The 14316-nt window shown below is 51.6% G+C and overlaps 1 protein-coding gene across 1 annotated transcript; it reads right to left on the reverse strand.

The window, feature by feature from the left end:
• Positions 1 to 5963: 5963 nt before the first annotated feature.
• On the reverse strand, positions 5964 to 14141 carry LOC144951196 (uncharacterized). The gene is made up of 2 exons (XM_078881341.1): positions 13842 to 14141; positions 5964 to 9279 (listed from the first exon to the last, which is right to left on the reverse strand). The coding sequence occupies exon 2, from the start codon at positions 9250 to 9252 to the stop codon at positions 8347 to 8349; it is 906 nt and encodes a 301-aa protein (XP_078737467.1). The 5' UTR covers positions 9253 to 9279; positions 13842 to 14141; the 3' UTR covers positions 5964 to 8346.
• Positions 14142 to 14316: the final 175 nt, after the last annotated feature.

The following is a 14316-nucleotide window of genomic DNA, read 5'->3' on the forward strand; positions in this document are numbered from 1 at the left end:
GCGTTCTGCTCCCTTCGTGACGCCTTGGTGCAGGCTCCCCCCTTGTGTTACCCCGATTTCACACAACCGTTTTTGCTTGACACGAATGCCAGCAACACGGGTATCGGGGGAGTGCTCTCACAGGTGGTCGGGGGGGTTGAACGGGTGGTCGCCTACGGTAGTAGAGTTCTTTCCCCCGCCGAACAACGCTATTGCGTGACTCGCCGTGAATTGTTAGCGATTGTGTTTTTTACACAGCAATTCAGGCCGTATCTTTACGGCCGTCATTTTACGGTTCGTACGGACCATGCGGCTCTCCAATACGCTATGCGGGTGGCGCAGCCATCGGGCCAATTGTCCCGATGGTTGGAGGTCCTTCAGGACTACCAATTCACGACGATTTACCGCAAGGGATTACGACACTCAAATGCGGACGCCTTGTCGCGGTTGCCACCGCGCACGGACTGCGCATGTTTGCTGGGATCGGCGCGGTGTAAACCCCCGGTCGCCGACACCGCAGGAGTTGCGCTCGCCGCCACTGACACCCCGGGTGTCGACGCTCCCACGGGGAGGGACTCGCTGTTATCGTTGCCCCTCATTGAGTGGGGCCATCTCCAAATGTCCGACAGCTCCCTGCTTACGCTACGTCGAAAAGTTGACGCTCCCGAGGTAGGGGATGCGCGGGTCGGTTCCTGGGTGTGCAGACAGGGCCTCTTGATGAAGTGGGACAACATGTCCCGGCGTCATGTGCTTGTTGTGCCTTTTGCTATGCGGGGTAGGGTCGTTCTGGCTGCTCATGAACGACTCATGCATCTGGGTTTTCACAAAACGCTCGCCCTAATCCAGCGAGACTATTATTGGCCGGGGATGGGTAACGACGTGGCGAACATTCTTAAGGGATGCGTAGGGTGCGCCCGAAGAAAACCGCCACCATTGGCGGCTAATCCACCGCTGCAATCCATTCAAGTTTCGCGCACAAACGAATTGGTTGCGTTAGACATCTTGGGGCCCTTTCCTGCTACGCCGAGGGGAAATAGGTTCCTGCTGGTTGGCGTAGAGTACTTCACCCGATGGCCCATGGCATGGCCACTCGCCAACCAGTCGGCTGCAGCGGTTGCGGACGCCTTCGTCCAGGGTTATGTTTTGGACAAGGAAATAATTTTTCGAGCGTTTTGTTGCGCGAGGTGTGCGACCTGTTGGGTACAAAGAAAGTGCGGACTTCCCCGTACCACCCGCAGACTGACGGGATGGTTGAGCGTCTGAACAGGACGATTACGTCTATGCTGTGCCAACAGGTCTGCGACGATCAGGTTGATTGGGACTTACAGGTGCCGGGGGTACTCGCGGCCTATCGAATGGCCCCTCATGCGGCGACGGGGTTTTCCCCATTTTTTCTTATGTATGGGCGGGAGGCCAATCCGGCCATGGACGTCCAACTGGGGATTTCCCAGCCACGTGCAAAATCAAAATTGGCAGACCACATCAAATTTAATATCGCCAAATTGGCTGAAGCGCGGGAGGCGGCGAGATTGAATTCGCGGTCTCGGCAAATCGCGAACGAGAGATTGCATGGACGGAGGGTGCATACGCATGATTGGAAACCAGGCGATAAGGCCTGGCTGCATTGTCCACATGCACCGTTGGCTACGTCCCCTAAATTGTTGAGACCTTGGAGGGGACCGGTGGAAATTGTGCGGGTTGCACGACCCCAGAGTATACAGATTAAATGGGGAAAACGCCGTTGGTACGTGCACCCCTCCCGACTGAAGCCCTATGCGGCACCGTGTGACCCGTTCTGTGCCGTAACGACCGGGCGTGTGATGTGACCGTCGACTCGGGGAGGGATGTGTCGCAGGCTGATCCTCACGTGTCTCCACCTGACCCTCCCCCAGGTGTCTCGGGCCTGACGGCTGCTGATCGTCGGGAACCGGAACCCCGCGGCACGCGCGGGTCCCCGATGCCTGGCCCGTGCCTTCCTGAACTGCCGGCACCGCCGGACGGTCAACCGCGTCTGGTGCCGTACGACGGACCGGCAAGGCGGACTCGGGCTAGGGCACAACACTTTTCATGAAGACATTTTTCAACACCGAGCTCGCCCGGTGTTCCCCCTCTGCCGGGGTAATGTCCCGTTCTAGGGACGCTCGGAAAGAATGGGACGCTGCACGAGTCGGAAGAAAAAAAAAAAAAAATGGGAATTTTTTTTTTTTCTGCATACACATTTGGTATTGTCACTCGCCGGATTGTATATATTGTTCTGTTGTTGTGTAGTGGCATTGGTTGATGGTTGCGGATGGCAGTGTTCGCGTTGTGTTGTGTTGTTACGTTGGTTGTTGTTCTTGTTGTTGTGTTACGGGGCACACTGGGGGGAGGGGGTGTTGTATATTTTTATAGCAGCCGGGTCGGCTGCGAGCTATGTGGTAGGGGGTGATGTAGTGGTGGTGTTGACGCGCGCCGACTGTGACAGTGATGGATCACGGGGCGGCACGGGGTGCGGGGTTGGGCACGCGTTGTGGGCGTGGTATGGACGCGCGCGCCGGGAGTGACGGATGACGGGGCGGCGCGGCGTGGGTGGTGAGGCACGCTGAGATGTGGGAAAACAGGATCGTAGCCAGCGCCCAGTGATTGGTCAAATAGGATGGGTGCTCTCAGCGACGTCCGCAGGTGGGGTATAAAGGGGGATGCGCGAGAGCACTCGGGGTTGTTAACCAGTTGAAGATCGAAGACGGAGTTGAAGACATAGTGCCCCGAGACCCCTAGTCCCGCTGTCCTTGTAGGGACCGGGGCCCTGTGTGGCTCGGAGGCGAGACTGTGGGACCCGTGGTTCGACGCCCACGTGGGTCGGGACTGGGGGACCCACAGTCGAGACGGACACCCCGGCAGGGTGTGTCCCGAGTAGCTCAGTGGGTGTTTGTCACCCGAGTAGCTCAGTGGGCGTTAGTCGCCAGAGTAGCTCAGTGGGCGTTAGTCGCCAGAGTAGCTCAGTGGGCGTTAGTCGCCAGAGTAGCTAAGTGGGTGTTGGTCACCCGAGTAGCTCAGTGGGTGTTTGTCACCCGAGTAGCTCAGTGGGCGTTAGTCGCCAGAGTAGCTCAGTGGGCGTTAGTCGCCAGAGTAGCTCAGTGGGCGTTAGTCGCCAGAGTAGCTAAGTGGGTGTTGGTCACCCGAGTAGCTCAGTGGGTGTTAGTCACCCGAGTAGCTAAGTGGGTGTTAGTCACCCGAGTAACCAAGTGGGTGTTAGTCACCCGAGATACTACAGTGGGTGTTAGTCGCCTGTGAACCGAAGTTGGTGAAATAAAGAGTGTGCTACCCGTGAAGTCGTCTCCCGCCGAGTTACTACATTACAGTAGTGTAGCAGTTAATGCGCTGCGCTACGAACCTGGCCACCCGAGTTCCATTCCCGCTCACGGCCAACACCAGTGACGATTATCTGAACCGGTCCTGGGCCTCCTCTAGGGCGACTCAGCCTCAAATGAGTACCTGGTGAAATGTGTACAAAGCGCCACTGGGGAGACAAAGGCGGCCGGGCGTGGTGTTGGCCACCCACCCCATCGTGTGCCGTGCCTGTCTTCATAGGCGCTCACTTAACATCACTTGCCCCGACAGTCTGTTAAGGCTACACGGGGGATCTTTGTCTTTGATTGTGTGTGTGAAAGTGAGTACAGTATATGGGGAGGCACTGCTCACTAACAGCACTTGCCCCAACAGTCTGTTAAGGCTACACGGGGGATATTTTTCGTTAGAGTGTGTGCCTTTGTTTTTATCTGTGTCTGTCTTTGTGTGTCTTATTCTTTTGTGGGGACTCATTGCGGCCCTTCCAACACCAGCATCAAGACTCAAGGTAAGTGAAAATAAAACATTTCTTCTATTTGTTACTTAATTTCATGTTTTATTTACTATACAATAATTATGTTACAATGTTAAATGCAAATATGTACAATATTTCCCTTTTTTGCTGAACCGTAACACATTTCAAAACACTGACCGTATGGGCATTTAAATACAGCAGTGTATTGTAGTGTTCGACTTACGAACCGTCCGACTTACGAACCCCGGAAGGAATTATGTTCGCAAGTCGGGGACTGCCGGTACTTTTTAAATAACGCTTATTGACTTGCTGACCTTTCCCCTCCTTTGCACTTCTATCGCTGTTAGAGTTGTTTCTTGGTGTAACGTTCTAACCCCGTGCCCCTACTGAATATCTATGAACAAGAGATTCATAGCTCATCGGATTCCTCCTCCAGGATATGTAAATAAATACAAGTTTCTGCTGCTCTGCGATGTCTGCCCGTGACATCCATGAGTGACGAGAAAACCCAGCACGCTTGAGGAGGTGGAGTGGGGGGATAACGCTCAGAACTCCACAGATGGATTTGCAATGGCTATACTCGTGAGCATGGCAGATAACAACGCAAGTTACGCACAATGCAAACCACGTAGTCCGTGACACACAAATAGCTGCAGCGACACGACCACAGGAACAGCAACAAAGACACAGCTCTCCGTGTAGCCTCAATAGGCTGCAGGGGCAAGTGCTGTTAGCGAGTAGCACCTATGAAGGCCAGCACTGTGGCACAGGAGGGGGTGGGTGGCCAGCACCACGCCTGGCCGCTTTTGTCTCCCCCAGAGTGGCGACATTTATTACACACCACTAGGCACTCATTTGAGGCTGGCTCGACCGAGCCTCACGCACGCTCCCAGCAGGGTACGGTTCATACATTTAGTGCGGATTCAAGCATCGCAGTTGAAAAGCAATCTTCCCAAAGTGCTCCTTTTCTCTCCGTGCGCATCGCAATAAACCGCGGCACGGCTACCTCTCGTTTCTACGTGGGGGTTGTGTTCTTGAAAAAGCGCGTAAGTTAAAAATTATCCCCATAAGAAATTTAGATGTTTGGGGTTAGGGAGAGCATGCTATCGAACCTCATTCTTACGTCTACACATTTCACCGGTTACAGCCCATATATGTACAATACTATAAAATATGTATTAATGATAGTGACAGCCTCTTTTTCAACGGTTTTACTTCACTTGACTCCTGTGTCGTGGTCAAATCTTGTAATCAAAATTTAGTCTACTTCCGGTTGTCCAATCAATTCCAAATTTTGCACACACACTCAGATCCGGTGACAATGCATGTCTGTATTAACATCGACATCAATTCATCAATGAATTGCCTCCTTTCAAGCAATTATACATTTTGCATGGACGGCTTATTAATGTTATATATTTGTGTAAGTGAAAAACGCCGCGGTCCCTAAACTGTGGAATCGGCTCGCACAAGAAGCAGGCGCCGCGTGTCTCTTGTAATCAAGATGTCGTCCACTTCCCGTTGTGCAATCGAGTTATTTACTTTTTAGTGCACTTTAAAATAAAACCGTTGTTTTAAAAAAAACTTTCTTAAAGGAGTTTATTTATTTTACCAGGTAAGGCCCACAGCTATATAGATCTTTTTCAGAAGCAACCTGACCACAAATAACAGCTCAATGAAGTGGCTTTTCACATAGTAAAGTTATTGCAGCCAAGTTCTACAGGGTGTTCCAAAATGATTGACCCAATTTCAAAGCAGTATATTTCACGATGGCAACATGTTACAATTACACAAAAAGTTACAAACGGTTTAATGAGTTATCAAGTTTTACGAACAATTTTATAAATGCTCTGTGCCCTCCACCTGCTGAACGGACAACACGATAGTTGAATTCGTCTCAAACGCCTCTCTTCTCACGTTTTCCTCTGAGGTGCGTGGTCGCCCTGTGCTCTTCCCCTTACATCAACAGCCTGTTTTCTCAAATTGTCGGTACCAACGACGAATGCTCTTTGACATTGGCAGATCAATGCCAAAACGCCGTTGAAACGCACGCTGCACCGCAATTACGGATTCAGTCTTGCAGAACGCAAAACGCCTTGTGTTGCGGGGTCACCGTCTTGCGAATGACTGAGGATAGGGGCTGTTTGTGCGCTGGAAGAGGCATCTAGCGGTAATAATTTAAAACTCTATGCCCCACCCTTTCAAGTGGTAAGGGTTTCATCCATGGGCGGTTTGTGGTTGCAGAGATATAGCGATTCAAATCGAGTCCATATTTTTTTTAACACCCTGTATAAATGCATGTTTCTAAATGCGGAGGGAGAACCCGAAGAAAATTTCACCCGACTATGGGAAGAACATGCAAACTCCAAATATACAGACGTCAGGGCCGGGATCGAACCCATGACCTCGCTTATAAAAGACGAGGCAGTTAACATCTTGCCACCATGGCACTCCACCTATAATCTTTTTCACAAGTGACCTAGTTACAAATACTAGGTCAACGAAGTGGCTTATCACGTAAACATTTATTGCAGTCAAATCCTTTAAAACGCGTGTTGATTCTAAATGCGGAGGGAAAACCCGTTTATTTTAATACACACAATGGACAGGAAGGACAAGATCAAAGGCTCGCATAATGCATATGCATAACTCATTAACCGCCCCCCCCCCCCACTTTACCCAAGAGCGGAAAAGTGTGGTCACCACATCTACGCCTCTATATAAGGAACGAAACAGGTGGACTTCTCCACAAATCTGGCTGTCGCCTGACGAAGCTAGCTGTAATTACTGGCGAAACGTCGTACTCAGATTGTAAATGTTGTGGCTTGACTCTCCAACACACCGGTGTGCTGTACTAGTGAGGAATTGGCACGTTCTGTTTACGTGACAACCCTTACAAGTTGGCTGTGTCGGGTGGTGGTGGGTTTTAATGACACATTTATATATTTACGTGATCTAACTCCCAAAAAAACCCTCTATTATGGATGATATTGGTCGCGAAAGTCTACGTGTAAAACAAACCCGAAGGAATCAGAGGAAAATCGACGTGACCACGGGAGAAGATGCAAACTCCAAATATACAGGCTTCAGGGTCGGGATTGAATTGATTACTTCCTGTATTCTGGGCGAGGTAGTTAACATCTCAACACTTATCTGACTCACCCACCCACTCACACACTAACTCACCCCCCTCAACCTCCCACACTAACTTACCCACCCACCAGTCACCCAACCATTTATCCAACCACCCTCTCACCTTACCACCCACCCGTTCACCTACTCACTCTTTCACAACACTTGCCAATTCGTTACTAGTACAGCACACCGGTGTGCTGGAGAGTAAACCCACTACAGCATTTACATAGAATCGCTCCTCCATGGGGCAATCCCACGGACGAGCGATCCCATGGAGCGATCCCATGGAGCCGTGCAATGGTCAAGAGCCACACGGCAGTGATGACGTCCTCCTACGTGGCGTGGATCAGGGCCACGTATGTACTTACATACGTGTGTAAGTATGTACATATGCATTAGGCAGGGTGCACGTTTCGCGAGCGTAGAGAAGGGAGGGAGTTCATGACTGTGGCCGAGAAGACCAAAATCTTCGTGTGGAGCGACAGGTCAGGTAGCTTCCACACAACGGCGTGAAGCAGCTGATCACAAGATAATGCCGCTCGGCTGATTCGGACTGAGACCTTTGCTGTGAAACCGGAGCTGGCATAAGCGCACTGTATGTACATGTATATATGTTGAACTTTTCACACCGTGCATAGCCAACCGTGCTCGGACAAGAACAAAGTAAGAAAATTGTCGCGGGCTCTCCGACACAGCCATTATGAACCCACACAGATAGAGAGAGGCAGGGTCCAGGGCTCGAACCCAGTTGTCAGGAGTGCTGCCCAAAGCCTTCTCAATTCCTCCTTTGGCCCAGGAGGAGTCCGTGAGGAGTCTACGAGGCCATTAGCAGTCCGTAAAGAGCCCGTTAGGAGTCTGTAAGGATTCCGTAAGGAGTTCGTGAGGAGTCCATGATTCTGTATGGTGTGTGTGTGTCAATGGGGAGCGGTAGCGTAGTGGTGAGCGCGCTACGCTTTGAACCAGGCGACCCAAGTTTGATTTCCGCTCACGGCCAACACCAGTGACGATCATTTCAACTGATCTTGGGCCTCCCCTAGGTCGACTCAGCCTCAAATGAGTACCTGGTGTGGTGTATAAACATTGCCACTAGGGAGACAAAGGCGGCCGGGTGTAGGGCTGGTGATCACCCACCCCCCATGTAGTGTTCCAGCCTTCATAGTTGCTACTCGCTAACAGCACTTGCTATATGGTGGTTCTTTGTCTTTGTGTCTGTTGGTGTGTGTGAGTGTTTGGTCTCAGTGTAAATCTATGGGTCACTGTAAGAATATATGGTTCTCTATATTGATCTATTAGTCTAAGTTTATGGCTCTCTATGGTAGCCTCTAGGCATCTATATAAATGAGTCTCTATGTTAGTATTTGGTTCTCTATGCAAGTCTGTGTGTAGTGAGTCTATGGGTCTCTGTGGCGAGTCCATGGGTCTCTGGGTCTCTACTTTTTGGCCATGATGTACGGCACCACCACCATGGCAACGACGCCAGAGAAGACAATGACGATGATGATGGCGCAGATCTTCTTGAAGAAGCGCTCGTGGCACGTGCGCTTGAGGAACGACTCGCTCACCACGGGGATGTCGAAAGCCACCGAGATTCCGCCAGCGCCGACAGAGTCACCACCCAGGAGGTGCTCCGGCTGCCCCGGCCAAAACCGTGGCGGCCCCGCGGGACCGGAGTCGGCCACCCTCCACTGCGGTGGTGGCGGAGCCAGCGCGAGCGGGTCCAGCTGGATCTCCATCTCGGCCGCGTGGGCCGCCCGACGCCTCCCGCCGGCGCCCGCAGCGGGCAGCGGGAGCGCCGGCAGCGGCGACGGTCCCGAGAAGGCGCCGTTCAAGCATCCTGCCGGCACTCCGGATCGTGAGCCAGGCGCCGTCTCCGAGCACGGCTCCTCCGGTTCCAGCGCGAGGTTTACGTAGAACAGCGGCGCCGGCGGAGAGGGGGACGGCGCCACCGGCGGGGATGGCGCCGGCGAGCTCACGTAGATGCCCGAGTCGGCGGCCGACACGTTGGAGACGTCCGAGAAGCTGCCGTCACCAGCGCCGGCACGGCCCGCGGCCGCGGCAATGGCGGCGGCCGCCTTGACGCCATCACGCGTCGGCGCCCAGGGCCCCGGGTCGGAGAAGGTGCGTGGTTTCCATGCGCGCCGGCGCGCAGTTGGGCCCTCACGGGGGTTCGGCGCCGGCTCGCCGAGGAGGAGGAGGCGGGCCGTGCCTGTGACGGTGCCGGCCGATCGGTCGTCAGTGCCGGTGCCGGCCGAAGGAGGAGGTGGAGGAGGAGGCGGTGGCAGCAGAGACGGCTCTTGCATGAGGGCCACATCGGCACTGGCGTAGTGCGGGAGCATGGTGCTCGGTGAAGGATCGCGTGGCACCTGCGCGGAACCAGAGGCACGTGAGCGTCGTCACGTGGACGTCACCACGTAGATGTCGCCACATAGACGTCGCCACATAGACGTCGCATAGATGCTGGGTAACTCGTCGTCTGGCGTGCAACATTGACAGCGCACTACTAGTCACATCCAACCTACTCCAGTTGCCCGGCATCTATGCGATGTCTATGTGGCGACGTGCACCAATACCTCGGCCGTGGCTGATCATTGTTTTAACGCTGTGGGCACACGCAAAATTATTTTTTCCAAGACGAAGGTACTCTGCAAACCCACTGGCTATCAGCAAAGATTCGTTCATGAAGCCATCCATATATCTCAACACAGACACAACTTCAACCGAGAAAATGGGTACAAACTGAGCAATCATTGGAAGGACGTTATTAACCAGTTTAAGTCATACCTGGCTCTGACGTTTCCATCCTAGCTGCCGATGTTAGCAGACTCTCTGAGTTGCATTGCCAGGTTGGGGGTCTTTGTCTTTTACAGGCTGTATGTCTTAGTGTATGTATGTTGAACTTCGTTCATGCACCTTACATAGTCAAACGTGCTAATGGTAAGCGCAGTGTTGAGTCTCTGGGCAGTGTTGAATCTGGAGAACTCGGGGAAAATTCATGCGACCCAGGGAAATAGACATGCAAACTCCCAATATACAGCAGGGGTCAGGGTTGGAATCGAACCCACGAACTCCTGCATACCAGGCGAGTGAGATAACATCTCGCCACCATGGCGCCCCATAGAGTGTAAATATATCACACACAATCTGCGTCACTGTAGAGCGGTCGGCCATCGTGTACCAGATGGCTTCCGACTTTTGCTAACTATAAAAATGACTCCGCAAATCATTCCACTGGCTCACTCACCCACCTATTTACTCACCCAGCCTAGCAGGTAGGCTATGTATGATGCGAGGAAGAAGTTCAACATACACATATACAACCCCATGGCCACCAGCACTTGCACCAAATATCAAGCAGCTAAAATTCCGTATCTGACCCCACAATGGGCAGATTCGATGTTGTATCTCTCCGTACACAACACTGCCCAATGCAAAATTTTATAATGCAGTGCAGATCTTAACCAGAACTCTAAACTACTTTTTTTTACCAGGTAAGGCCCACTGCGCTATGCAGCTATTTTTCAGAAGGAACCTGGCTATCACAACGGATAGTTCAATGGAGTGGCAAAGGATCACCACGTGGACATTTACAGCAGCCATATACTCTAAACGTGTGGCATTGATTCTAAATGTGGAGGCAAAAACCGGAGGACCCGAAGAAAAGTCCACGCGACCACGGGGAGAGGAGAGAGAGACACGGAAACTCGAAATATACAACAGGTGTCAGTCAGGGTCGGGATCGAACCCATGGCCTCCTGTGAACTGAAACTGTTTTTATTTTGCCAGGTAAGGCCCACTGAGCTATAAACCTTTTTTTCAGAAGCGACCTGGACACAAATGACAGCTCAACAAGCTGAGTGCGTGACGGGTTTCTCCATAACCCCCTATACCGTTCCCGTGTTGCTGCTGGAATGTGCACTGATGCACTACTTTATGGAGGGCAATTTTGGCGCACCAAATAAAGATTAATTGATAAAGACTCCCCCTGATATAGCCTTTAACAGACTGTTTGGGCAAGTGCTTTTAGCGAGCAGCGCCTATGAAAACTAAATTCAACTATTTTTATTGTACCAGGGTAAGGCCCCACTGAGCTATGTAGTTGTTTTTCAAAGGTAACCTGGCCACACGTCATGAAAGCTCAACTAAGTTGGCGGCTTATCATCACGTGGAATTTATATCAGCCAAATACTCGAAAAGCGTGACATTTATTCTAAATGTGGAGGGGAAAAACTGGAGGACGCTGAGAAAAATCCAAGGGAACACGGGGAGAGAGACACACAAACTCCAAAAATACACGGGTGGTGAAAACATTAACCCAGAGAGATACGTTGAGATAGACTCAGAGACCCATAGCGATACGTAGGAATACAAAAAATACATAAGCCAGAGTGGTGCAATTGTAGCCAAGCAACCCACACTATGGACCACGTGGTGAACCCATCGACACTTACATATACGGAGACACGTAGAGACACACAGTTACATTCAAGGCACAAACCAAACTATGAACCGTAGTCGACCCATAGGGACTCATAGATACACACGAAGACAAATACAAAGATCCCCCGTAGAGCCTTTACAGACTGTTGGGGAAAGTGCTGTTAGCGAGCACCTATGAAGGCTGGCACGGTACACGAGAGGGTGGGTCGACAACAACCATGCCCGACCACCTTTGTCTCCCCAGTGGCGATGTTTAAACATTGCACAGGTACTTATTTGAGGCTGAGTCGACCTAGGGGAGGCCCAGGTCCAGTTTAGATGATTATCACTGGTTTTGGCCGTGAGCGGGAATCAAACTCAGGTCGCCAAATGTGTAGCGCAGGGTGCTAACCGCTACACTACCGCTCCTTAGAGACCCATTGAGATACATCGAGGCTCATAGAGATACATAGAGACTCAGAGATACAGAGACCCATAGAGAAACACAGAGACGCATAGAGATACATAGAGACTCATAAAGATACATAGGGATACAGAGACCGAGATACATAGGGACTCACAGAGATATATTGATTTGAAGCTTTCGTGACTGCAGGAATCCATACTCTTTGGTTCTTTCGGTAGTCACGTAGGTATAAAATAAATCACGACGTTTCGGGCGCAACACAAGCGTCCATCATCAGGTGGGAAAGCATGATGATCTTTTTCAAAGATGTCTAGGAGGGGCACGGGGTTACATCTTTAAATAAATGCCCAATTCAGCGTGAGGACCCTCGTGATAGAGTCCCAGGACTCCCGGATGACTCCGTAAAACATCGCCATAACATCACTCGAACCATCACCAAAGGCAACCATCCCTCGTATAGATTTGCCAGGCTGTTGGGGCAAGTGCTGTATACCCGTCAACCCATACGGTTTACCCGGATTCCTGAACAAGGTAATTGAGTTTTCAGGTCCAAACGGCGTCCATCCGTTTCAATACGGGCAAATACTAATTTTTTGTAACGTAATTTTGTGTCTATTTGTTTGTGTTTCTCCCTTGTGATGGGACTTTGTAGGATGCACGTTGAGATTTCTATGGGCATGGGGTGACCAATAAGGTCTAAATAGGTCTGTAATAAGCTAGGCACTGATCATTATAATTATTATAAGGGGTTGGCAGGTATGGCGCTGTTAGCGAGTAGCACCTATGAAGGCCGAAACGTCACACGACATGGTGGGTGGCCAGCACCACGCCCGGCCGCCTTTGTATTCCCAGTGGCGATGTTTGCTACACACCGCACCAGGCACTCATTTGAGGCTCAGCCGACCTAGGCGAGGCCCAGGACCGGTTCAGATAATCGTAACCGGTGTTGGCGGCCGTGAGCTGGAATCGAACTTGAGTCGTGCTAACTGCTGCGCCACCGCTCCACTATTACTCACAATAGCGTCGCTAATAACCATCGCCGCACGACATCACACACTCACCACCACCACCGCTCCACTATTACAATAGCATCGCTAATAACCATCGCCACACGACATCACACACTCACCACCACCACCGTTCCACTATTACAATAGCATCGCTAATAACCATCGCCACACGACATCACACACTCACCACCACCACCGCTCCACTATTACTCACAATGGCATCGCTAATAACCATCGCCACACGACATCACACACTCACCACCACCATCACCACCACCACCACCATCGCTCCCATCACCCCAGGAGCCCAGCGTGCTGCCGACTGAGACGCTCCGGAAAGTAAGACGCACCCGTGTCCCGAAGCCAATAAAGTTATACAAATCTTACATATCAACAGAGGAATTTAGCATATGGCAAATGCAGATATGCATTTGTCATCAATATGCACGTGCCTCTGTTGATATGTAAACTCCTTTGTCAAGGCTCTCTCCTCCTCCCATCCAGCTTAAATACGCTGCCAAGCTTAGCGGTGTTCATTAGGACGCTGTCTTTCCGACAGCTCTGTTTCTTCACCTGAGGACGGCTGCTTGCGTTGTGGCCGAAACGTCGTGAGAATTTTATTGTATTATGGTTTCTTTTTATTATTTCCCTTCGACGTGACTTTACCGAAAGAACCAAGAAGATGAATCCCTGCAGTCACGAAAGCTTTAAATCGAAATTTATATAAATCTGGCCACGTACACCGGATTATAAGACGCACCCTATAAAAGTTACACAAATCTGGGCAAACTGTTTGGTTCTTTCGGCAAACTCACGTAGTTAGAAATACAATAAAACAAATCACGACGTTTCGATTGCAACACAAGCAATCATCATCAGGTGGGACAACCACAGCAAGAAAAGATTGCTGAAGAGAGAGAGAGAGCTGCCGTGGCAAGAGGTGATATCGTTAAGGGGGGATGATTAGACGCAATCGAACCCCGAGCTCTTGCTCCGAACGGCAAGACGCACTGGGGGTTGAAGAAGGCGCATCTCGTAACGCGGAGGAGCTAAAGAAGGCGGCGAGTCGCACCTCGACTGTTGGAGCGGCGGCTGTGGACGCAGCGGCGGCGGATTCACCTCCGTGGCGGTGAAAGTGCAGGGCAGAGGCGGGGACACACAGAGACACACACACAGACACGCGAATACACACACACAGACACGTGTACACACGCGAATACACACAGATACCACACACACAGCGACCACCACACACAGCGACGACCACCACACACAGCGACCACCACACACACAGCGACCACCACACACACAGCGACCACCACACACACAGCGACCACCACACACACAGCGACCACCACACACACACAGCGACCACCACACACACACAGCGACCACCACACACACAGCGACTACCACACACAGCGACTACCACACACAGCGACGACCACCACACACAGCGACCACCACACACAGCGACCACCACACACACAGCGACTACCACACACACACAGCGACCACCACACACACACAGCGACCACCACACACAG

The sequence above is a fragment of the Lampetra fluviatilis genome, chromosome 61, assembly GCF_964198595.1.
Source record: "Lampetra fluviatilis chromosome 61, kcLamFluv1.1, whole genome shotgun sequence".
Taxonomy (NCBI): Eukaryota; Metazoa; Chordata; class Hyperoartia; order Petromyzontiformes; family Petromyzontidae; genus Lampetra; species Lampetra fluviatilis.